Source organism: Rattus norvegicus, chromosome 4 (assembly GCF_036323735.1).
Source record: "Rattus norvegicus strain BN/NHsdMcwi chromosome 4, GRCr8, whole genome shotgun sequence".
NCBI lineage: Eukaryota > Metazoa > Chordata > Mammalia > Rodentia > Muridae > Rattus > Rattus norvegicus.
The window spans coordinates 68,645,779-68,670,435 of record NC_086022.1 but is presented as its reverse complement, the minus strand read 5'-3'; the positions used below and the strand labels follow the sequence as shown (position 1 = coordinate 68,670,435).

The 24,657-nt window shown below is 46.9% G+C and overlaps 1 protein-coding gene across 2 annotated transcripts in view; it reads right to left on the bottom strand.

Moving 5' to 3' along the window:
• The window catches only part of Tbxas1 (thromboxane A synthase 1), a 172,119-nt gene that overhangs the window by 133,524 nt on the left and 13,938 nt on the right, over positions 1–24,657 (bottom strand). For both annotated transcript variants that reach the window (XM_039107073.2, NM_012687.2), the window contains exons 2-3: positions 6,927–7,020; positions 3,655–3,707 (exon numbers count right to left, since the gene is read on the bottom strand). In XM_039107073.2, the coding sequence (XP_038963001.1) occupies positions 3,655–3,707; positions 6,927–7,020 (147 nt within the window). The remainder of the gene's footprint in view (positions 1–3,654; positions 3,708–6,926; positions 7,021–24,657) is intronic.

The following is a 24,657-nucleotide window of genomic DNA, read 5'->3' as shown; positions in this document are numbered from 1 at the left end:
CAGAGGGAGAGGCTGAGCAATGTGGACCTCAGGCTACCCGGTTTATACTGAGACTCAAAAAGGATTCAGCTTACACAGACCTAGCAAAGCTACTTGTGTAATTAGACCTTTGAAGTCAGTGATAGTGATAGTGAATGTTATATTGAATATGATAGTGAATGTGACAGTGAGTGCGATAGTGATAGTGAATGTGATAGTGAGTGCAATAGTGATAGTGAATGTGAATGTGATAGTGAATGTAATAGTGAATGTGAATGTGATAGTGAGTGTGAATGTGATAGTGTGATAGTGAATGTAATAGTGATAGTGAATGTGAATGTGATAGTGTGATAGTGAATGTAATAGTGATAGTGAACGTGAATGTGATAGTGAATGTGATAGTGAATGTGAATGTGATAGTGACTGTGGTGGCTACAGCAGTGTTAATAAACGATGACACTGTCTCTCTCAACAGAATCCTTCACCAGCAGTGACTTCCTGGAAACAGAAGTGGGAGGAGGAAGAACTTCGGAGCCTCTTCCAACTAGGAGTCTCAACTCTGACCAACTACAATTAGGTAAGGACCCTCACACCCAATCATCATCATCTTAACTTTGAGGGCAGTGGAGAGACCCTTGCTGTGCACATCCCTCTCCAGGAGGACTCGCACTGCTCTGTTAGGCATCCGTAGGGCAGCGTTCACTTGCTCCACGAGGAATCAAACCTATTTGACTTTTCAAGTTTGAAGAGGACTGTGTTAGACTACTTCCTAGTCATAAAAGCAGACTGAGGATCAGCGTAATTTAAACAGAATTGTTTCCTGGGGGAAAGGGTGGGGGTCTTCGTTGCTCGTGGACCATGGCCCCCTTAGACATTCTGCATCAGAGACCTTTATATTAAAGTTAAGGGTCAAGAGGAGTCTTTTAGGTGAGATGGAGCTTAGATAGATGCCATTTCTACCTGACCGCACACTGATGGAGACCAGGAGGGACCACAGACACAGCAGGAAGCGTCTTATGACCCATCATTCTTCCTGCAGAAGAGGTTGACGGCTTTGTGCGAAGAAATTATTCCATCATGCCCGCCCCCCTTTTTCACCAGAGGAGGGAACAAAGACTAGAGATGATACTGCAATTTTGATCTCTACAACCTCATTTGAAATCACTCTCTGTGATTTAAGTTTTCTGGAAATGAAAAGGATAAATTGTGTGAACTTAGTTAAAGTTGGAAAGAAAAGTTGATTGGACAGCCTGTTGTCAAGGAAACCAATTCTCTCTCTCTCTCTCTCTCTCTCTCTCTCTCTCTCCCTCCCTCCCTCCCGTGTGAATCTGTATGTGTGTCTGTGTGTGTGTCTGTGTGTATGTCTGTGTGTGTTTGTGTTTGTGTTTGTGTGTTTGTATGTGTGTCTGTGTGTGTCTGTATCTGTGTTTGTGTGTCTATGTGTGTTTGTATGTGTCTGTGTCTGTGTGTGTTTGTGTATGTGTGTCTGTGTCTGTGTGTTTGTGTAGTGTGTCTGTGTATGTTTGTGTGTGTCTGTGTAAATCTATGAGTGTGTCTATGTGTGAGTCTGTGTGTGTGTTTGTGTGTGTGTATCTATGTGTGTTTGTGTGTGTCTGTGTACATCTCTGTGTGTGTGTCTGTGTTTGAGTGTGTGTCTGTGTGTGTGTGAGTCTGTGTGTGTGTCTGTGTGTGTATGTGTCTGTGTGTGTGAGTCTGTGTGTGTGTCTGTAAGTGTATGTGTGTGTGTGAGTCTGTGTGTGTGTCTGTAAGTGTATGTGTGTGTGAGTCTGTGTGTGTGTGTCTGTGAGTGTGTATGTGTGGGTGTATGATTGTGTCCTTTATACTCTTCATTTGACATTTAAGGATAATTCAAAGATACTCAAAGTTTCCACACTAAAACTGAATACAAAAGAAAAAAACTCCAAGAAAGTAATTTCTAGAATTTGAAACATAAGAGAACCTTGCCTAACTCTGGTGGAGACAGCAGCCCTTCGAACCAGTTTTGCGTTCTAGAAACATAGGTAGTCACCGTAGTCAGGGTCAAGCCATTGCAGAATGAGGTTTGAAAGGTATCAAGACAGCATTAGGGTGAGGAGAAAAGCAAGCAAGTTAGCCCCTCGGTGCTTTAGTGAGGATCATGCTTACAGCCAGAAGCTACCGTGAAAAGTAAAATTCTGAGTGAAGTCAGAGACCACAGAGAGGGAGGAGGAGCTGATTATTTGAGGACAATTGTCATCTGCCCACCACCCCGTGGGAGGGCCATCCATCAACATCAGGCTTGGCCAAGGAACCCTGTTGCCTCACAGCGGCCAAGCTCTCCATTCCATCTCTGAGTTCCATCTCTGAGTTTGGCCATGTCACTTGGCTTGAAAGGAAGGGAGCCAGCAAGTGTGCTCAGCAGCGTTCACTCTTGAGCTCTGCTTCGTCCTGAGAAGACTCTGTCCTAAGGAGGACGGTCTTCCCAAAGGCTAGGAGACATGAGAGGCAGAGCCGCACAGAGGAGCCCTGTCCCAGATGACATAGGAAGCCCGGTCACCCTCAGCCAACTCTCAGATGCCCGCTAAAGATAAGTTGCTTATGTCACTGAGTTTGGGGTGGGGGAGTGCGTTACACACAGCAGTCACAGACATATATACACAGAACATCTACAGTGGTTAACTTTCTAATTCCTCAAGGCCACATAAGACAGTAGAAAGTGGGTGGACCACCTGTTTTCCTGAGGAGAGCCATGTCCATGCATACCTCAAGCCAAAACCTTTTCAACAAAGCACTGAGAGAATACAGGCTGAGATCTTTGGGGCAGAAAAGTTTCCAAACAACAGAACTCATCAGGACGGGTAAACAGAAATTTAGCACACCTAGAAAAATGACTGCCAGCCTGGAGACCCAGGGAAAGCTACTAAAGGTTATCCAGTGACTGAGGAGGAGCCTTGTGAGAACCCGAGGTGAGTATGGGACCCTCGTGAACACAGACCCATGCTGAAGAGCAGGAAGAGTCAAGTCTTTCAGAATGTGAACATGGAAAACTACCTAAGCAGAGATTCAGCGCTGGCATTCTTGAGTCACAAAAAGCTTCAAAGATGAGCTGGAGAGATGGGTCTGCAGTTAGGAGCACTGACTGCTCTTGCAGAGAACCTGGGTTTAGTCCTCAACCCCACATTTGGCTTTATAACCATCTGTAACTACGTAGGAGCCAATGGCCTCTTCTGGCTCACATACATGCATATAAAAATTAAAAATAAATCAATCTTTAAAAAAAGACAGCATAAAAATAATCCAAGGAGAGTAAAGAGAAGGGCTATGTTACTTTTGTGGCCACAAGGGTGACGTACAAGGGTGACCATGGTCCCCATGTATCCAGGATAGGATTGGTCACACTATTGCCACATCATTATTCAGAGGACTTATTTCCAGTGCCAGAAGGGTGCCAGGTTAGCTGACAATAATATTACTGTTAGCAGGCACAGCTTACCCCTGGGATGGAACTAGACAGGTCCAAACAAGAGGCAGCTCTCTGTGTGTGAAGAACTGTAGAGTACTTGTCCTTCTTAAGCTTCCTCAAAAAATAATTCACAATAGTACTGTGCATGACAGTTCTATTACTGTCATGGCTTCCACATCAGTTCAGCACAAGAAGTCAAGGCATGTAGAAGAGAATGTAAGTTTTCCTCTTACCCACACAGAGGCCCATATCGCTCTCGGAGCTCCAAATGGCTCTCCCAAAAGCCCTGGAGGGGGAAAAAAGCACAGCACCACGGTAAGAATAAGATTAAGTAAAATTTCAACGATTCCAACTTATTCAGAAAAAAAAAAGCCTAGAACAGCAAGAACACAATTACCTAAACAATAAAAGAAAAATCACTGCTATATTGCACTGAAGTACTATAGAATATTGAGTAAAGAAATGGCTTTTTAAAATATCGCTGAGTAAAATTCTCGGCAGCTCTATTTAATGGACAGAAGAGACCATGGGCACTTAAGTTATCCGCATATAATTGCTGCTCACACATCTGAAAACTATTTGCTTTCCCATCTACAATATTCCCCTCAGACATGGTTCATATTTCCCTGGTCTCCTTTCATGACCCATATATGTGTAAACTTCCGAATCTACCCAAATTATCCCAAATTCTGAGTTCTCATGATCTGACTTAAATGTCCAAACCTAAGACCCTCAGCACGATTTTCCATAGGCAGAACCTCTAGGGTACCAGAAGATGTGCATGGGGAAAAGTGGGTGGCGGTGAGGAAATGCTACACCCATTGTCCCGTGGAGATGGAGCTGTAAATGTAGACAGAGGGCATAAGCAGGTATGATGTGGGATACCACAGGGGCAAGCACTGAGAACTGATACATGAGACGTGGTGGGAAGAACACACACATATATACATATATAAAAACATGCATGTGTTGGGAGGGGCGGGGCGGAAAATGCTAGATTTACACCATAGGGGTGGAGAGTCAGAGCGATGATGGTTAAAGGAAGCACATGTTCTGAACAGAACCATACCCCATTCCTAGGAACTCCGTACAATGCAAGCCTGGGCTATAGCAAGGAAAGCCCAGGTGAACACAACAGACTGTAAACGCAGGACCCCACCCATAGACAAAGAGCTACACACAACTAAGGAATACAGAGCCAGGAGAAATAGTCCGCCCTAGACACTAACCCCCTGATTGGTTATCCAGGACTAAGTGGTCAGCCCTGAAGACACACACACATAAGTAACACTAAGTAGACAAAGCAAGTTGTGTCTGCACATTTTTATTTATAAACTAAAGAAGAGATTGTGCTCTTGAGAGGGAACAGGAAAGCCATGTGGACGATAAGGAAGAACGGCAGAAAGGACGTAACTATATTTTAATTAAAAAAATAAAAACACCTCAGGTGGATGCCCAAAAGATTGGCACATCTAAGTTTTTAATAAACCTCTCTAATGGTTTGACCTCCCTGTTAGAAAGAGGGATGATGTTGCAACATCTGTGAGGCAAACTTGTCTGTGTTCTAAAAAAAGCAGAATTTATATAGGCAGGGATGATGAGCTGAGAGGAACTGAGGTAGACATTCTTTGAGCCAGCCATCCGGTTTCTCCTTACATGACAGTTATGTTGTCTGCCTCCAAAAGTTAATAGCAAATTAATTTTACTTAACTGGCTATGACTGATCATCCCCCCCCAGTCCCCGGCAACGTATGGAATTTATTTTTGGTCAATTTCCTATATGACTTGTTTGTTCTATTTTGACACTTTTAAATCCCTTCACACTTGCTTCAAGAGGGTGTAGGAGGTCTGTTGGGGTGATTGTTTGTGGGCTTAAAAGTTGTGAACGGGGCACCCTACAGGGAGAGATGAGAGAAAAGGGTGTTTGAAAAGCTGGGAAGATAGAAATGCTGGCAACAAACGGTGAACCCAGAGAAAGAAACAGAGAAAACTAAAAAGTGTCAGGCCAAAGGCCATCTGTGGGTCATCCTCTGCCTAGGGAGTGGAACAGAGGCCATGGGGTGGGGGAAGTTCCAGCTCCCAGAGGGGCTATCTCATCAGTACACCCAAATTAGCCCTTCCCGCCCTTGTATGGCAAGTCACAGACAGGATCTGGAGGTGGTGCCTGCTGTTGGTCTGGGTGCAGTGTCCCCACAAGTTAATCAGGCTTCAGAGGAAAACCAATGGCAGAAAAAAATAACCTTCAAAGACAGATACTGCGTCCCTATCTACCAACGCCTGGTCATCTCCGCTGCCATGCCACTCGGCGAGCTGAAGACCAGAGGCTTAAAGTATCTTCCCCTGAACCAGCTTCCCTTCCCAGCCACTTCTTTCTGCCGCTCTATGGTCATTGTCTTTGCTCTGCAGGTTCGACCTTTGGCTGCTGTCTCCCCATTTCCCCCATCCTCTGAATCTCTGAGTCACTGGCGTCCTTACTTTGTCACCGTGGCTCTCTTCTCAGGAGTGTCATTGCCTCCCTGTACTAAGCCTTCACCCCTTCAGCCTTGATGTCCACCACAGCATGGATTCTGTAGCCCTCATCTCCGCTCTTGACCCCTGCAGTCTTGACTCTTTCAGGATCCATCCTCTACTCAACAATGGTTGTCTAGGTTGGTTCCTGGTTGGACCTTCAAATATGGAAGTACGCTAGCCCGTGCATCACACACAGCTTTAACCTCCTGGATTCCCTCAGTGTTAGCTTTGGTCCCTGCAGGCTGCCAGCAGATCAGGGCCAGTATCTCCTCATGGGTGCCCTCTTGTGTATGGTGCTCTCTCCCTGGTGTGTCTGCCTTTGTCTGCAACTGCAGGACCTCCCTCTCCAGGGACTCCCCAACAATGATCCATTCTTGGTGGTTCTCCCCGAAACAGGATTGAAGCTGTTATCTGCACTTCCCAATCCAGCTCTTGACACAACCCAACTGGTGGTATGCACCACTGTTGAATGGAAACCTTGAGTGTGTAACTTTTACCTTTGCATTCTAGAGAGTGTATTTAAATAATCAATAAGTTGAGTTTGGGGTGGGTGGATGAATGTATGGATGAATGCATGAATGCATAGCGATGAGTCATAAGAGATGAATCATCATCATAACAAAACATAGGCTGGAGGTGTAGCTTAGTTGGTAGAGTGCTTGCCCAGCATGCACAAAGCCCTAGGTTCAATCCCCAGCACTGCATACACTGCACACAGTATCCCTGTAATCCCAGCACTCAGGAGGTGGAGGTAAGAACATCAAAAATTCATCAAAAAGAGTCATCATATAGAAAGTATAAAGCCAGCCTTGGTAACCCTTCCTCAAAAGGGAGGGAGGGAGGGAGAAAAAGAGGGAGGGTGAGAAGAAAGAAAACATTCCAGTGGAAAAGAATTCTTCCAGTCACGTGGATTCCTCATGTGGAGATCACACGGACTCCCAAAACATGAACAGAAGCGGGATCTTGTGCAAGATCCAGAAAGCTCATGCCTCACCTGGCGGAAAAACATCAAGTTTCCAACAAAAGGAGAAGGCTCAGGGTGTCTGATGCCCAACTTCCTCAGTCTTGAGAACGCTGATGTGGAGTACCTGGGTGGACAGAGAACCAAATGTTTAAAACCAAGAAACTGATGCTTGTAGTCATGCATTTGGACCCGTTATGAAGGAGAACTATTGAGTTCTCTTAGCGAGGCTGAGAGAAGTTTCCAGTGAGTGCATCTAAGGACTCAGGGGCAGAGAACTATCAAGAAAACAGTAAGAACTCAGGAGTGCCTGCAGATGGGACCGTGGGATCTCTGAGGCCTTTGAAGTCTGAGATGCCTCTGAGAAACATAGTCTAAGAACCTCCCTCACTAGAACTTTATTGTCTCCAGACGTGCACCTCAGCTCCTCAGCTTCTAAATCTATCATGAGCCATAATGCAGAAGACACAACAAAAACCTATAGTGGCAGAGAATAAGCTCTGTGGTTGTCTTAGTTAGGGTTTACTGCTGTGAACAGACACCATGACCAAGACAACGCTTATAAAGACAACATTTAATTGGGGCTGGGTTACAGGTTCAGAGTTTCAGTCCATTATCATCAAGGTCGGAGAATGGCAGTATAGGGTTATGGGGTCTTGCATCTGCTTTGCCACAGGGTAGGACATGGGAGTTGACTGCATTTACCCCATCTCCAGGTGGGTGTCGGGAAGCCTCAGGACATTGATTGGGGGTGGGGAAGTGCAGTCTGGGGCATGGGAACTGGCTTGGGGGTCCCGGGCCCTGCAAGGAGACTGGGGCCATCTGATTCTCGGGCTATCGGTCACCCAGGCACCACAGGATGCTCTGGAAGAGCTGAGAACAGAGTATCACAATGAGCTGAATCTAGCCTGGGGCTGAGGGGGAAAAGAGGGGAGCTCTGGCCAATCCTACAGGGAGTGTCCTTGGCCTGACTGGACTTGGGTTGGTGGCACCATGGTTGGGAGCACAAAGAGACCTTTTACAGATTGGTCGGTGGATCTATAGATGAAGGCCTTTTCCATGGCTCCCATGGTGGATCTTGGTGAAAAGAGGCAGTCCATGGTTTCGAGACATTTATTGTCATGGTGGAAAGTGGATGTATAAAACCATACCCCACTTCTCAGGGTGGGCCTGAGATTAAATATCTTTTGCAGGGAGGAGTGTCTGGGAAGGAAAGCTTATTGGCTAAACCTCCAGGCCTTTAGATACCTCATTAAATGGAGATCTGTCTTGAGCCTTTGTGACCATAGGTCATGTCCTCTACATGTGGAGGGGCTTAGGGCAGTGCCCTTTCATGACTGATGGCCACAAATCTATGGGGGCTGTGGTTAGTGACAGGGGCCTGTTTCCTGGGAACAGGCAAAGCATCTACTGTCCCTTCAGGGTCACTGGGGTTTCTAGCCTTAGCTTAACCAGAAACCAGGCTACCTATCACAGTTCCACATGGCAGCATCCAGGCAGGCATGGTACAGGAGGAGCTGAGAGTTCCACATCTTCATGGAAGGCTGCTAGGAGAATGCTGGCTTCCAAGCAGCTAGGATGAGGGTCTTAAAGCCCACACCCACAGTGACACACCTACTCCAACAAGGTCATACCTCCTAATAGTGCCATTCTCTGGGCCAAGCATATACAAACCATCACACTGGTGTTATTTTACAGGTTAAGGCCAACCTCCTCTTCATATATAACTTGCTGCCCATCACATCCATGGCCATGGCCTCATTGAGAGGCACTTCATGGCAAGGAGGCCTCCTTACTCCCCACTTACAGTCTTTGTCAGGCTCTGTTTCCTGTTTAAAACCATAAGGGAGGAAGATTCTCTTCATCCCAAACCAGGAAATGTGGCTTAACAGGGTCTGTACTGTTTTTCAATGAGGCTGTCCAAACACTGGGATTATGGGGTTGTTCAGTTTATGGGAACTGAGAGGTGACATAGAGTCAGAGTTGGCTTGGGCAACCCTGCCATATGGCTCCATCCCCACCCAGCCACCAATTAGGTCAAAAGTTCAGTTGGTTCGGAAAAATTAATGAGTCAAACTGGGTGTTTAGCATCATGCAGAGATCAGCCAAATCCCAATTTAGGAACAAGGAAAAAATAACAAAATAACCCTCCAGTCTGACTACTGATGAATGCTAACGCTTGAAACACTCTGCAGGGACAAAGACAGGGTGTTTGCTTTATTCTCTGACCTGAGAGCAGTTCAGCATACCCTCCGATATCCGTGTGAATGGAGACACCACCTAAGTACAGTTTACACAGGCATAGCAATGTGCCTATGGCTGAAACAGTCATGAGGGAGAACCAGGCCAGGCAGAATGGGAAACAACGAGTCCTCCCATCATCTGAAAGTACTACTGGTCTGAGTGACTTCCCGAAACATCACCATTAAGTTCACATTTGAGTTGAATCCTGAAGCACACACTAGAGCCGGTATGAATTACACAGATTAACCACACCCACATTTCCGCTCCTTAACATGTGTGCCAAAGTTCAGGTGTGGGAAAGGTAGCCTTTCAAGAAGGCGATGATATTTTAAATGACTCCCTTTTCCCCAAGGGGAGAGATCAAAGGCGATTCAGAGCTATTGAACGATTCCTTTAACACTCTCGAGTCGGAGATTATGTTCACTCTTTTCCTTCGGTTTTTGCAAATTATTTTCTAAATATAATCTCTGATGGGTAGAAAGAAATATGAAGATCTTGGGCCACGTAATTACATCTTAATTTAGTAATTAGATGTCTTGATTGTCTAATTAAAGGACAAGAAGTCTGTACCTAATTACACATGCTAATTACTATGCAAGTCCGTGCCCTCATTATGTAACTGCACTTAGGAGAACACTGCCTGTGTGTCTCTGCACAAAATTCAGACATTTTCAAGCATATGGCACCAGCAGAGTGTGCCCTGTGCACAATCACAACTTTCCCTTACAGCCTGAACTCTGGTGCAGAACATGGGAGTCTTCAGCCAGGAAGTAACTAGGTAAGGCCTTCCTCAGCCAGAGTAGCCGGAGCCCAGATCTGCAGAAGATTACCACTACTAGTGCAGGGGGCAGACTTGCAACACAGGCTCGATTTGTGTGCATCCCAATTCCTTCTCTGTAACCTGTTTTCATGTGCTCTGGTCACTGGGTCCACAGGCTGACCTCCAAATGTCTCCTCAGATGCCCAAGTCCATGGATTCCTTCAGGGATAGGGTGATGAGTTCCAAGAGACAGTTCTGGCCTCCAGAACCTCAGAACCTGACTCTCCCTGGAAATAGGGTTGGTGTGAATGCGTTAGTTCTGAGAAGGTCATACTGAAGTAAGTGGGACCTCCCATCCGAAAGAGCTGGGATCTTTGTCAGGAGAGGTACACATGTTCACCTCCCTCACTGCTGTGACAAGAAGCGGCTTAAGGAGGAAGGGCTTATCTGGCCTGGAAGTTCAATCAGATCCAATCCTTTGTGTGTGTTGGAGGGGAGTGGGAGGGAGGGGGCAGGAATGCAGAACAATCAGGAAGCAGAGTATAAGCCGGAAGTATGTCAGAGCTTTGAAATCGCAAGGCCTCCCCAAGAACTCATTTCCTCCAGCAAGGCTCCACCTCCTAAGGTTCCACAAACTTCTAGAACAAACCTCATCAACGATGGCAAGGAACCCATGAGCGATGTTCCACATTCAAATAACAAAACCACCCCCTGAAGACAGACACACAGAAAGGAAGCCAGATGACCATGAGGGCCAGAGACAGAGGAATGCTGCGGCTAGCCGAGGGAGGTCAAAGGTCATCAGAAAACTAATCAAAGGAAAGACAAGGAAGGGTTCATCCAGAGGGAACCTGGCTGCCAACACCTTGATTTCAGACTTCCAGCTTCCAGACATGAGAGACAATCAGCCCTCTGATAGCGCAGCTGTGGGAAGAAGTTGAGCACTCCACTACTCACGGAAACATTCCAGTCAGTCAACGAAAATATTTTCAATTTCCCTTTCTTCCTGTCATTTTCAACATTGTCATTGTAAAAGAAATCGTTTTGTGTGTGTGTGTGTGTGTGTGTGTGTCATTAAGTTCCGCGCCATCCAACAAGAGTACAGGTGGCCCGGCACGGCGCTGTGAAGAGCAGGTACTACGGCACCGTTACGCAATCATCATGTCGTGATACTTAAAAGAGCTTTTCTTTGACAGGGATTGATGGAAATATGCCCACCGCGACCATCCTGGACATCTGTCGTTGTTTATAGTAAGGACACTTCAGCCAGAAAGTGACAGTAGGCATACATATAGCTCCACGTTAAGTTCTTCGGTTTAATTTTCACATCCAAGGCACTCATTACATGCTACCACACACAAGCCTCGCGGTGCCACCGGGGAAGCTTAGGGCGTCCCTTCTCAAAATAAACCGAACCATGTGCATTGTTTTCACAGTAAGGCTAAATTTGAAAGGTCGCAAGCTGCCCAGCCTCCTCAAAACCAAGCCATTCTCTTGACGGATTTTATGTAGGAGTTTGCCCATTGTTTAGACAAAGAAGCCACTGAGGATAAACCAGGAGGGGAGTTGTTGCTGTCTGAGACGAGATCTCACGTATGGCCTCAAACTTGTAATTTAGCCGAGGAAGACTTACAACTCTGCACCCTCTGGTCCCCAGCTCCTGACTGCTGGGAGTGCAGGTGTGTACACTGCATCTGATTACACAGTTGGGCAAGCGCACTGCAAACGGGGCTCCATCCCCAGGCGCTGGAGGACGCTTGGTAGATTTGGGTCCAATAGACTGAGGTTTAGGATGCCAGAAGCCAGTCAGAGGCCAGTCTGGCCTGCGGGTTCCCCCACGGTGTGTCTTGTAGCTGACTATCATCGATGTCCTTCCTCTCGGATGTAGCTCTTTCTTTCCCTTTCACAGGACCACGCCTACTACAATGCACGTAGATCCTTGTGTTCCCCATCTTAAAGCCTGAGAGCAAATCCGTTGTGCTGGTTTGAACTGAGTGATATCCCCCATAGTCCTGGCATTTCAACACTTGGTCGCCAGTTAGTCGTGCTGTTTAGGGAACTTCCGGTGACGCAGACTTGCTGGAGGAAGGATGTCACAAGGACTAGGCTTTGAGATTAAGACCCTCCGGTCACTTCTAGTTCATTCTGTCTGCTCCATGCTTGTGGTTGTAGTATGAGCCCTCGGCCTCCTGTTCCTGCCACCGTGCCTGTACCTGCAGCCATACTTCCAAAGCATGATGGACTCTTATTCCCTGAGGAGCTGTAAGCCTACACAAAACCCTTCCTCCTATCAGTTGCCTTTGGTCGTGGTGACTTACCATAGCAACAGAACCATAAGCAATACACTCTCAATATAACTATTTCTATTGCCACTTGACTACCCAAGTATTGGTGAGGTCTGGCTATGATGTGCTAATGAGAAATTCTAGAGAGATTAGCTGGGGAGGAAAGAGTCTTTCTTGAGGTTGGCTCTGTTGCCATCTATTGTAATGTCGAATGCTAACCCCAAGGCCTGATTGCCCCCAGGGATCAGAGAATCTGCACGTTGACTGAAACTATGTAACCTTCTCCCCCAAGTTATCCCTGATTGGTGAACGAAGCTGCCTATAGCCTTAGCTGGGTAGAAGAGAGGTGGGGGTAACTAAGCAATGATATTCAAACATTAAATAAAATAACCAAGCAGTTTCCATTTCCCTCTCAAACAATTGCTCCCTAGCCCTTGTGACTGAAGTCCATGCACATGCAGACCAATGGCGCAAGCGAGGCACCTCAGAGACCGAGTAGGCTGTATAATTAATTGTTATAACTATGACTCGCCCTCCTAACTGGACATTAGACACCCCCATCCCATTTGGCTCAGGCAGAATGGTGACTGGTATCCAAGACCAGAGTGCTGGGTCTCAACCCTATCCAGGCAAGGAACAAAGCCTCCCCACCAGCACCCCAGTCTCCTGGAGCTGTCAGCTCTGCTGACACCTAGACTTTAGATCAACAAGGCATGACTATGCCAAAGATGAGCAATTTGAGCAATTCAGTAATAATTGCAGTGACTCAAAACATCAAATATATTTAAATGCATGAGCTCAAAACAACTGAGGCATACGGCATCACCTTCACAGCATGCGAAGAGACGAATTTCTCATTACCATATTTGAAGCTTCCCCTATAGTTGGAAATTGGGGAGAAAACGGGCTTTTTCCAGGGCGTGGTGGCACACAGCTTTAATCCCAGCACTCAGGAGGCAGAGTCAGGCAGATCTCTATGAGTTCGAGGCCAGCCTGCTCTACAGATGGTATTTTAGGACAGTCAGAGCTACACAACGAAGCCCTGTCTCAAAAAACAAAGCCAGCTTTGATGCCCATGATCTACACAGCCAAGTAGGTAATAGTGTAGTGCCAGGGAAATGGTAGTGATCCCCCCAAAACGAGACAGGAGTCAATCTGATGCAACTCACAGCAGGGTCTACATTCTATTTGAACTAGCTCGTCCCCGCCCCAGTGTACCAGCATTATGCAACACAGTTTTGGTGGTGGGGGAGCCCGGAATATCTATCGGGGCAAGGCTTTCTAGTAAGCAGCAAGCAGGGAGTATGTGTGCAGGTGTCTAATTGGAAAGTTCTATGGCCTTTAACATAATTGGCTGGTGTTGGGAGTCATATCATAAACTTAATTTCTGTTCCCCTCTGTATTAGTGCTCATTAGGCAGGGGGGTGGGCTTGTAACCTTGGGTGCAGGTTTGTTGGGGGAATAACCCAGAAATGCTGGTCTTGTTGAGGGAGTAACCTGGAGATGCTGGTCTTGTTGGGGATTAGCCTAGAGACTGGAACTAGCTAGGCTCGGGTTTTGTTGGGGGGCAACTTGGAAACTACTGCTAGGTACCAGCCTGTTGGCTTATCTGAATTCAAACTTAGGTCAGGTTCTCTAAAATGAAGTCTGAACTTAAAGGATTTGGCCTCTCATCCCCCCATTTCTCTTGTTACTAAAAGGCTCAGTCATGGGACTTCCTGAAGCTTCATGTAAACAGTTAGTGACAGGGCTGTGTCTTTGTGAGGTCCCTGGGGCATGGGTAAGGGCCCATCCATGAGAGACAGAAGGGAATCTTGAGGCTGAATTCTCCTCCTGCTGGCCAGGATCTTCTTCAACTGTAAATGGATTTGGCCTCTCAATAGCATTCCAGAAACAGTCATAATTCTAAGAGAAGTCACTAGCTAATGGCTATGAGTCCAGAGGGGTAACAGTTTTCCATTTTAACCCTAAGTCTTCAGGCAAGGAAAGCCAATAGAATCAATTTACACTCACAAGCTTAATCATCTTACTCTTCCAAATGTATTCATGTGTGTGTGTGTGTGTGTGTGTGCGCGCGCGCGCGCGTGCGCGCGTGAGAGAAAAGGGGAGAGAGAGAGAGAGAGTGAGAAACCTGAGCAAATTTTGCCATATCTCTGTCTCACCTCCCAATTCCCTTTTTGTGCCTTTTTCCCCCCAAAGGAAGATTTATGTGGTTATGACCGTAAGTGAAAACTAGGACTGCTTCCATAAACAAAAACACTGGTAAGTTCTGTACAGTGACATACTTAAGAGGCATGCATTAGAATCTCACCTCACAGCTGTGGTCCCCAGCCACTGTTTTGAGATGACAGGACTCTCAGGTTGGTCCAAACAAGGCAACAGTGTAAAATGTGGTCTATTTATGGATCTGCCATGGCCTGGTTGATGGTTTGACTTGATGGCTAGAGTCTGGCTAACGAGATCTCAGTCCTTTCTCAAAGCTCATGTGTTATCATGGGTGGGATGAACCTCTGTGTCCTGTCATAGTGTCACTACCTCAAAGAGCTGAGCTGCTATATCTACACTTGGCCTTGGGTTTAGTCCAAGCTGTGGTCATAGTTTGTCCTCCGGGAGGGAAGAAATGCAGGAATGAAGGCCTGTGTGGCCCTTGGGGCTAATGTATCAAGCACATTAGGAATGAAAAGAGCTACCAGGCTGGTAACGGCTCCCTTTGTGGCTCTCTGTGTGTTCCCACTCACCAGCACTGTTAGGGGTGCTGGGTGCCAGGCCATCATAGAGACTCCCACCAGCACATCCCGAGCCCAGGCATTCACAGCATAGACAAACTCAACAGCAGATAGCGAAAGTGAGTTAAGCATTTGCATTGGGAAGAAGTGGCCCCTGTCAGAGGGTGCATCCTCAGTTGAAATCTATCATGTCTGTTCCAGTCATTCTGCTGACTACTGAGCTGTGGTTAGGAATCAGAAAGTATGATTCATAGTGCTAAGTTTGTTTCCTACAAACTGAAACAAAACAAAACCTCAGAGTCTCTATAAGGAGGCCCTCTCTCTAGGGTGTCCTAAACCAAGAGATGTGAGCGTTACATTATAGCCAAAGGACACAACATAAAGGTGCCTGAGGAGGAATGGGATGCAGGAGCCACAAGACATTGTCAGAAAAGCTTCAGGAAGAGAGCCTGACCGATGAGTGTGTTCTTTGCTGGTTGCCCCACTAAAACTCAGCCCCATATGAAAAGATTCACCCAACACCCACTAGGACAGAAGGTATGGGGTGAGCTGGATGGCACAGGAGGGACTGGCAAGGGAGGCCTGAGCCAGCCATCTTGTCTCAGTCTGAGCTCTCTGACATCACACATTCAGCCATTAAAGGATCCTGGGACACTGTCCTGCCTTTCCGTGCAGTGAGAACTGAGGAAGACTGAGTCAAACAGAGGAGCCGTGGTGTGAGTACTTTGTTTCTGGTGTAAAAGCAGAACAAAGCGATCAATGGTGTCAGCGCACCAGTTAAGAGGTTTTAATTATGAAATACTCCTGGGGTGGGTAGGGTGGCTTTTTAAAGTATTGCTTATTTATCTAACTTTATCTAGACTAAACTACTCCATCGACCAGAAAAACCAGTGATGATAGATGTTACATAAATAGATGAGCAGATGATAGGTTGACAGACAAGTGATAGATTGGTGGATGATAGCTATTAATTGAGCACAACACAACACAAAGTTGTTACTTAAAGCATTGTAAGGTTTTATTTGATTTTTTTTAAACTCAATTGTGTGGTATTCAAGTGTGGACTTTAGATGACAACATCATTTTACAATGTCAAGAGGTTAGAAATCACTCACTGAATGAGAAATGACAACACGTTATCTGTCCTTTAACTGCCACAATGCACATGCATATGTGCACCTACAAACACACACCTTTATGTGCACGTGTATACACACACACACACACACACCACAGGAAGTTGCTTCCTTGTATGAATAGATTATAATTGTATTCATTTAAATGTTTTATTTTTATGTATATATTTGTGTGATCTGCATGAGTCTATGTGTACCATGTGCATGCAGAACTCAGAAGAGTGCATGGGACACCCGGAAACAGGAATTACAGATAGTTGTGAGCCACCATGTGAGTGCTGAGAAATGAATCCCTCTAGAAGAGATCTATACATTCTTAACTGCTGAGCCATCTCTCCAGCCCCTACAATTAGCTTTCTAAAAGCTACCTCTTGCACCTGGGCAGCTGATGGGTCAGCAGACAGTAGACCAGACGTGGCATCCCAGAACAGCCTGTGTGCAGCCCTGACTACACCTGGCTGATTCTAGGAGCTGAAGTCTTGAGCAAGAAGAGTATCTAAGAACCCGGACCTCCCTGTATCCTCCAGCACTGAGTTCTGCAGCCTCACTTAGAAAATGCCAAGGTAACAGAACCTTGGACACACAAAGGGTGCAGGGAACAGAAGGCAGGATACAGAGCTTTGCAAAAGTGAAGAAGAGTACAGTCTCCTCAGATCAGAGGTGACATCACCAAGGAGCTACTTCAAGGACCTCGTTCTTCCAAAAAAGGTCAGAACCAGATCATGGCCTCGGTTTATGCTGTCTGCCAATTAGCAGGCTAGCCTCACAGATAAATAAGGCCTGAAGGTAGGGGCTTATTTAGGTAATTGATGATGTTGTCCTCACTGGGGAATCTTAGCACATCAAAAGCTGTTGAGAAGCCAAAATTCACCTAGAGTCTTTATTAATCACGTTGTCAAGCTCAACAAAGGCCCTCTCGCTTTGCTAATAATCCCAGATGAATGAGGTAGCAGCCCTCAGTTAAATAAGGAAGCTATGGGGATCTTAATTAATGTATCAAGGGGCTCAGGCACGCACTTTCACATGCTTTATTTTCATGAGAACGGTAGGAAATATGGATAGAGCAGGTATTTCCCAAGCTTCTAGAGTACAAGGAAAATGAGTCCCTGGCTCCCCTGACGTTCACGGAAAGAGATCTAGAGACGTTAGTGGACCACAAGGTCAGAGTGGTCTTTGTCTAAGTTTGAGGAAGTTAATCATAGAGGGTGACTCTGGTAGTTTTAGCACTTCCTCCTGCCCTGAGCTTGACCTCTGCAGCCATCAAACTTCCTTCCTCCCCCCAAGTTGTGGAGACAGCCTTCCCAGACAGCACCTCAGAAGCCAGCCTCCTGATAAGTGCTTCCTGACGTCTGATTCCAGGCCTTCTCTCCCAAGGTCCTGTTCACACTCAGACAAAACCACCTCGTGCCTCCTGAAAGGCTTCATGATGCTTTACATTGTCCCTCTTTCCACCATCCAGGGCCTCAGGCAGCTCAAGTGTCTGTTGACACCTTGTCACACCTCAGATGCCAACTCAAGTTCCTGGGGGCCCAAGTCAGTACCACAGAACAACAAATGCCCAGGAAATGGTGGATTCGCTGTGGTATTAGTCAGATCTCACAGCCCGGCCACCTTTTAAAGATCCAAGACCTGAAGGCCACTTGAAGTCAGGACGGAGTGGGGCTCTGAAAGCTACAGAATTCAAGTCAATGGTGCTTACAAAGCATGTGTGTCATACAGAAGAGACAGAAAAGAGCTCCTTCTATGAGCAACAATTGAGGGAGCCAGGGGTCCCTTTGGTCTTAAGGAAGCCACGATGACGGTCTTCCAGCCTCATCCCGTTTAGACCGGCTATCTTGAGTTAGTTACACTGACCTGTTTCCTGTGCTCTTCTCCAAGGCCAGGACTAAGTGGAATCAGGAGAGACTAGAGCACAGGTGAGGGAAACCCTCCCTCTTGAGGATGTGACCATACCAACCCTGCTCTTGTGGTCCACACCCCCCCTTGGCAAGTCAGTCCCACTTACTCTTTGGCCTTCCACTCCAGGATGCCTTTCCTCACCACTCAAAGGGCTTCATGGCATCCCCGCCGTGGAGAGGCATGCCAGGGAAACTGGGAGACTATGGGACGTGGTTTATCAGAGTGCAGTCCTGCCAACGTTCATGGCTTATTGGATCCGATCCCTCTCCAGCTGGTGGGTTAGTCATCTGAAGCTAATCCTTTGTTTTCATGAAATCCTTAAAGAACCCTAAGATGATGTCATGTAGGAGGGGCATCTGCCTCAGGTGAATTCCACCAGACTTATGGGAGGCCCCACAGAAAGCAACAGGGGATCAAGCCTCTGTGTTCTACGGATAAGAGGACCCATGCTGAGCTTTCCTTAGGCGGGGAGCCCCTTGGATTTCTTCCTGGACAGAAGCTCCTGCCTGCTCTTCCCCATGAGTGAGATGTGCTCCTGTCATGTCCTGTTTGGGAGAGGAGAAGTCTGAGTCTCAGAGAGATGAAGCAAGCAGCCCAAGGACACACAGCTAGCAAGAAGCAGAACCAAGATTCAAACCCAGGCTGTCTGGCTGAGGTGTCTACACTGCCCTCTAGGACATGTCACCTGCTTTATATAAAAGTAAAGGAATGAATGGAACCCAAGGCATCTCCAGGGGAAAGGTTACAGAAAGCCACACTTTCTTGTTAAAAGGTAAAAACCCTGTGGAAAGAAAGCTATTATCCCAAAATTATCACCCCATAGGTCAGATCAGCCACAGGTTAAAACCCTGTGGAAAGAAAGCTATTATCCCAAAATTATCACCCTCATAGGTCAGACCAGCCATTGCTCCAGTGAAATCCTGACATGTGAAATCAGAACACAAACATGTGGCCTTGTGCAAAAGACCTAAAGGAAAGTCCTTTGGCCAATTGAACTAGACATCTCTGGCCATCCAAGGTTGGTACAAAGAGGCACTGGACATTGTCATGGGTACACAAAATGACTCCAAGTTCCTTTGTATCTAACCTAGTAGGCATCCAAAAAATCCATTAATCCCAGCACTCTGAAGGCAGAGGCAGGCACATCTCTATAACATGAGCTCACGGCCAGCCTGGTCTACATAGTGAGTCCTGGGGCATCCAAAGGCAATTGGATAATGCAAGGTTGAAGCATCAGCCATAGCCTGACTTTACCAAACCTCACTGCCCATTGCTTGTCCATGCAGATGTTCTAGTTCTCACTCGGTTGAACTCTGAACCAGATCTTAGACCCACAGAACATGCCTGGTCCTTCCCCATGAAGAGAGAAGTAGTTGTGGCCTTTGGCTTGGCCCTTGCATCTTTGAAATCTTTCCGATGGTTACAGCTTTTTGTCCTGCTCCTTGTTCCCCATCCTGCCCTTATCTTCCCACCTGTATCAGTGAACTCCTGTTGACTACTCCCTCACAGACCCAAGTGATTTATACCAACACACATCTACATCCCAGCATTTCTGGGAGGGTCCGGAGTCTGATGCAGGGTACTGTACAGTCAGGGTCTCTAAAACGTCCACTTGAGCAGGGACTCTGTTGCTGCGTTCACTTACGTGCTGTTGGTGGGGCTTGCTCCTCAGACTGGCTGTTCCCCCTGATTAAACACTCCTAGAGAGTAAGAGCCCAAGGTGAATGTCTGAGACTTCCATAACCTGCTCTTGGATGTGACAGGCCCCAGTTTCTTGGGCCCACTTACTCATTCTATATAAAAAGGGAGAAGACTAGCAAGGCCAGGCATCCCAGGGCAGGGGTTATGAGAGGCTACTCCATCATCTGCATCCCAGCAGCCACAGATGCAAAGCTAGGTCGCTGCCTTGCAAAGCCTCGGAGGGTCTTTTTCAGACTGCTTATCAACCATGTCGGGTCTGTGGCCATTTCCTCCCTCCCACAGAGGTGTTCCAGGAGAACACTTGCCATGTTTGCTGCTTGTTCTGTCCCGGGTGCTGCCCCCAAAACCATTTGCATGTAACCACAGGACGAGCTCAATCTGCTAGGCTTTTCCTAGAAAAGTAAAATCAAGGGAACTTCAAACAGGAAGTGTATGGACATGGATTTGAAGATATCAAAGAATCATAGGATAATAATAGCTGACATTAACAAACTTTATAAGCCAGGCAAAATGCTGACCTGTAAGGTAATATAAAACATGAGAAATTTGTGCCCTGTTTATTATTTCCTGTTGTGTTGTCTTGTATGAGAGTGAAATCAGATCTTACTCTGTAGACTAAGCTGGCTCAAGTTCACCATGTAGCCCATAATGGTCTAAAATTCAAGGCAAACCTCCTGCCTTAGCCTGCCAGGTGCTAGGGTCACAGGTTTGAGTCACCACACCTGATAACATCATGCCCTGTAGTGTCCACCAACGTTCTCACTATGCCAGTTACACAGAGAGGAATGCTGGGCTGGCTTAGAGTCTGCCACAAGACTGACCCCTTGGCCGATGGGCAGGCTGCAGAGAGGAGGGCCTTCAAGCCGAGCCTCTGCCTTGCCTCAGCAAGCCTCTTGGGGTGAGGAAATTGATTCTTTTCCTTGGGCATCCAAGTAATCACACACACTGGGTGACTTAAACAACAGAGACCCACTGTCTTCCATGGGAGGCTGAATGTAAAACTGAGAGTTGGCAGGGCCGAGTGCCGCTGGGGAGTCTGGGGCAGTGCTGAGTGCCGCTGAGGAGTCTGGGGGCATGGCTGAGTGCGGCTGAGGAGTCTGGGGGCATGGCTAAGTGCCGCTGAGGAGTCTGGGGCAGGGCTGAGTGCCGCTGGGGAGTCTGGGGCAGGGCTGAGTGCCGCTGAGGGATCTGCAGGCAAACTCTATAGTTTCTGGAAGTTGCAAGTAGTTGGCTATCTCTGGCTTGTACAAGTGTCACTCAAACTTCCCCCTGCCTCCAGCCTACCTCCCTGTCTGAATCTGTATCAGAATGTCTGTCCTATAAGAGCAATAGTCCTGGGTTTGGGTCCGCTCTAGTCCATCTTTACTGGATTATATCTACAGGGACCCATTTCCTAATATGGTTGCACTATGAGGTTCCAGAAGACATGAGTTTTGGGAGGGACACTGTTCAACCTACTCCAAGGGCCATCAAAACTTGCAGTTAGGGGCTGGGGATTTAGCTCAGTGGTAGAGCGCTTACCTAGGAAGCGCAAGGCCCTGGGTTCGGTCCCCAGCTCCGAAAAAAAAGAACCAAAAAAAAAAAAAAAAACTTGCAGTTAATTCACATGTATAGAAGTATGTACTGTATGTGTTTGGCATGTTTGGGTATGTTATTTGTGCAGTCTGGGTACAATGTGTGCTCATATGTGTTATGCACTGTGTGTGCAGCGTGTGTGCAGTGTGTGTGCATATGGTGTGTGTTATGTGTTATATATAAAATGTTTAATGTGTATGTGTAGGGTATGTATACTTTGTGTGTGTTGTATATTTATAGTTTACATGTAGTATGTTCATGGTATGTGTGGCATATGAGTATATTACATGTGTAATGTATATGGAACCTATGCTATATGCATGTATGTGATGTGTATGTTACATATATATGTAGTGTTACTATAGGGGGTATGGAGGAATGGCTGTGTGTGTGTGTGTGTGTGTGTGTGTGTGTGTGTTTCATGTGGCATGTATGGTGTGTATATGCTGGGGTGGAGGCAGTATCTTTACTACTCCAAGAACAGAGTTGGTGAGACAGAAAGAAGCTCCACTCCAAAGCCATTTTGTTCTGATCTCACACTCAGTGTCCTACTTTTCCAGTTTTCTATTGGTTTTTCTGCATATTATTGACAACACTAACCTATATTCTAGGTGGCTTAGTCAGCACTCTTTTAGAGGTAGAAAGACAATTGTGCCTAGTGTCTGACCCTGGATCACAAAGCCCCGCTGCTCAGACTCCCCAGAAGCTTCCCAGGGAGAAGGGACAACTCACGGCAAGGAAGAGCATGAGGTGTGACAGGTATCTCTTTTTTATCTTTGAAACTCAAATTCACAGTGTGCCACAGGCCTGGGACAAGAGGATGTCTCCTTTCTTCTAAAAGCCAGTAGCCAACACCCAGAGTTAGTTACCAGAAATAAACATTTTACCCTGACTGATGCTCTAGCACCCATGAGACTATGAGAGTGTCTCTGGAGTTGTTTGCATTTCAGACCGTTCTTGACATAACTACACCCATACATCCTCTGCCTGGTGCAGAGCAACGATCTCCACCACAGCTCATAGTCAGCAAGGATGTGCACGAGCTGCTGTGTGTCAGATGCGGCAAGCACGATGCACCCAGGTTCCTCAGGCTCTGCCTTCAGCTGTGCCTCTCCCCTCTGGCTGTCCTGGACTGGAGCTGAGTGCTCAAGGCTCTCTGAGGTGTGCTGCATCCTCCATCAGCCAAGGCTCTGCCCCTATCATTTCCCTGGGCGGGAAATTCCTAGGCCCAGGTCCAATCTGAGTCCTGCACTGAATTCTGGACTGCTTCAGGACCTCTTGATGCCAGCTCATCTCTCCACAGCCAAGGCCCGCTGTGCCCCCCCCCCCCCGCCGCCTATGTCTCAGCTGGCAGATTCTGCTTCGGTATCCGGTTTGCTGAGATTCACTATTTTCATTTATAATCAAATTCCAAATGTCCATGAGTTTTAAGTGGGTGTTTTGCTTAGTTTTGTTTTGTTGCTGTTTTGTCTTTTGCCAGAGATAAGACTCAAAATGTGTAATCTCGGACTTAGAACAGAGGTGTTTGAAGGCTGTCAATTCTTCAGGAGTTTTCTGTATCAAATTATATAGCAGCATTCTTGGCTCCGGCAGGACCAGTCCCTCCCATTTCAGGGTGGAGGAGTCTTTTTCCTCGGCTCATAAGGCAGTCCAGAGTCAAAGCCTCCACCATGTTGCTGTCTCTTTCTCTGTGTTCTGCATTCTTGCAATAGTCCAGGGCAGGCTTCCTCAAATCTCAGCCCTACTACAACACCACGTACATCAAACACACCCCACTCTCAGTGCAGAACAGAGCTCCTCCAACTAAGACACATACCATGGGAAGACTACATGTCATTGAGACTGAGTTCGGGGTGGCTTGTTACAGCAATAGCTGACTGATACAGCTACATTCACTTCATTTCTCTGGACTTTCATTCCCACACCTATAAAATGGGACCACTGGACCATAATCGGTAAACCCAGCCTTTTTACTCACGAGGCCTAAATAATGTCTGTGCTAACTGGTGGCTATGACACATGCCCGGTAGTGCCAGAAACTAAGACTGCCGATGTTAGTGGTAAAGGAAGGGAAGATTTTAATTGAGGCTATGCACTTGGCACATATTGGGGTTCTTGGAGTGAGCTGTTACAGTGGGAAATGAAGTCCCCCTGTAGAGCTGTGGTGGTCTGAATGTCCCCCATAGATTTGGGAACCTCGACACTCTGTGATGCTGTTTGGGGAGGCCATGGAACCTGTACAAGGTGGAGCCTTGCTAGAGGAAATACAACATGGGGACAGGCTTGTACCCCACCTTCTTTTGGCTTTCGCCACTTCCTGCTTATGGTTGAAGATCTGAGCCCTCAGTTTCCTGCTTCAGCTGCCATGCTTGCCTGCTCAACGTGATGGACTCCCCTCTCTCAGGAACCGTAAGCCAAAGTGAACTCCATCCCATAAGTAGTTTTTGGTCACGGTGTTTTACTGTAGCAGCAGGAAGTAACTAATACAGAAGTTGGTACCAGGACCGTGATGTATGGCTAACACAATCAGTCCTGACCACATTCTTTTGGGCAAGGTGGTGGAAGGAGTTTGGAACTTTGGGCTGGAAAGGCTGTTGAGTGCTTAGAGTTAAATAGGCTGTTCTGTAGGAGCTTGTAAAAGAATGTGGGACGGGATGCAGATGGTGAGGCCCTGGCTCGAAAAATTAGCCAGAGGAAAGTTTTTGAACGGACTGTTCAAAAAGCCCTCACTTTCAAAGAGATGGGGACTGATAGCCACCTCCTCTCCAGCATCTAGAAAATAAAAGGTTCAAAGCTGGCTGATAGGACTCTATCAGGGCCATTTGTGTGATATAGTTTAGTTAATAATAGGTGGCTTCTGGTGGGCTGTAGCTGAAGAGTCACCTGTTAACAAGAGACTAACACGGGGTTGGGGATTTAGCTCAGTGGTAGAGCGCTTGCCTAGGAAGCGCAAGGCCCTGGGTTCGGTCCCCAGCTCCAAAAAAAAAAAAAAAAAAAAAAAAAAAAAACAAGAGACTAACACCACTGAAGTCTGTGGACCATTTTCATGATTAATGATTGACATAGGAGGGTCCAGCCCACTGTGGGTGGGGCCACCCCTGGGCCAGTGGTCCTGGGTAGTTTAAGAAATCAGGCTCAGTAAGCCATCAAAAGCAAACCAGTAAGCAGCACCCTACAGGCTCTGCTTCAGTTCCTGCCTCCAGGTTCCTGCCCTGCCTGAGTTCCTGCTCTGACTTCCCATCATGATGGACTATAGCCTGCAAGCCAAACAACCCCTTTACTCCCCCCAGGTTGTTATTGGTCAGCGTTTCACCACAGCAACAGGATCCAAACTACAAAAAGAGCTGAAAGGTAAGTTGGCAAGCTGGGGGATTAGGTGGGGTCCTCTCAAGTCACTTGGTTGACAAGGGAAGAAAGAATGGAATGGTGGTGGGTAGA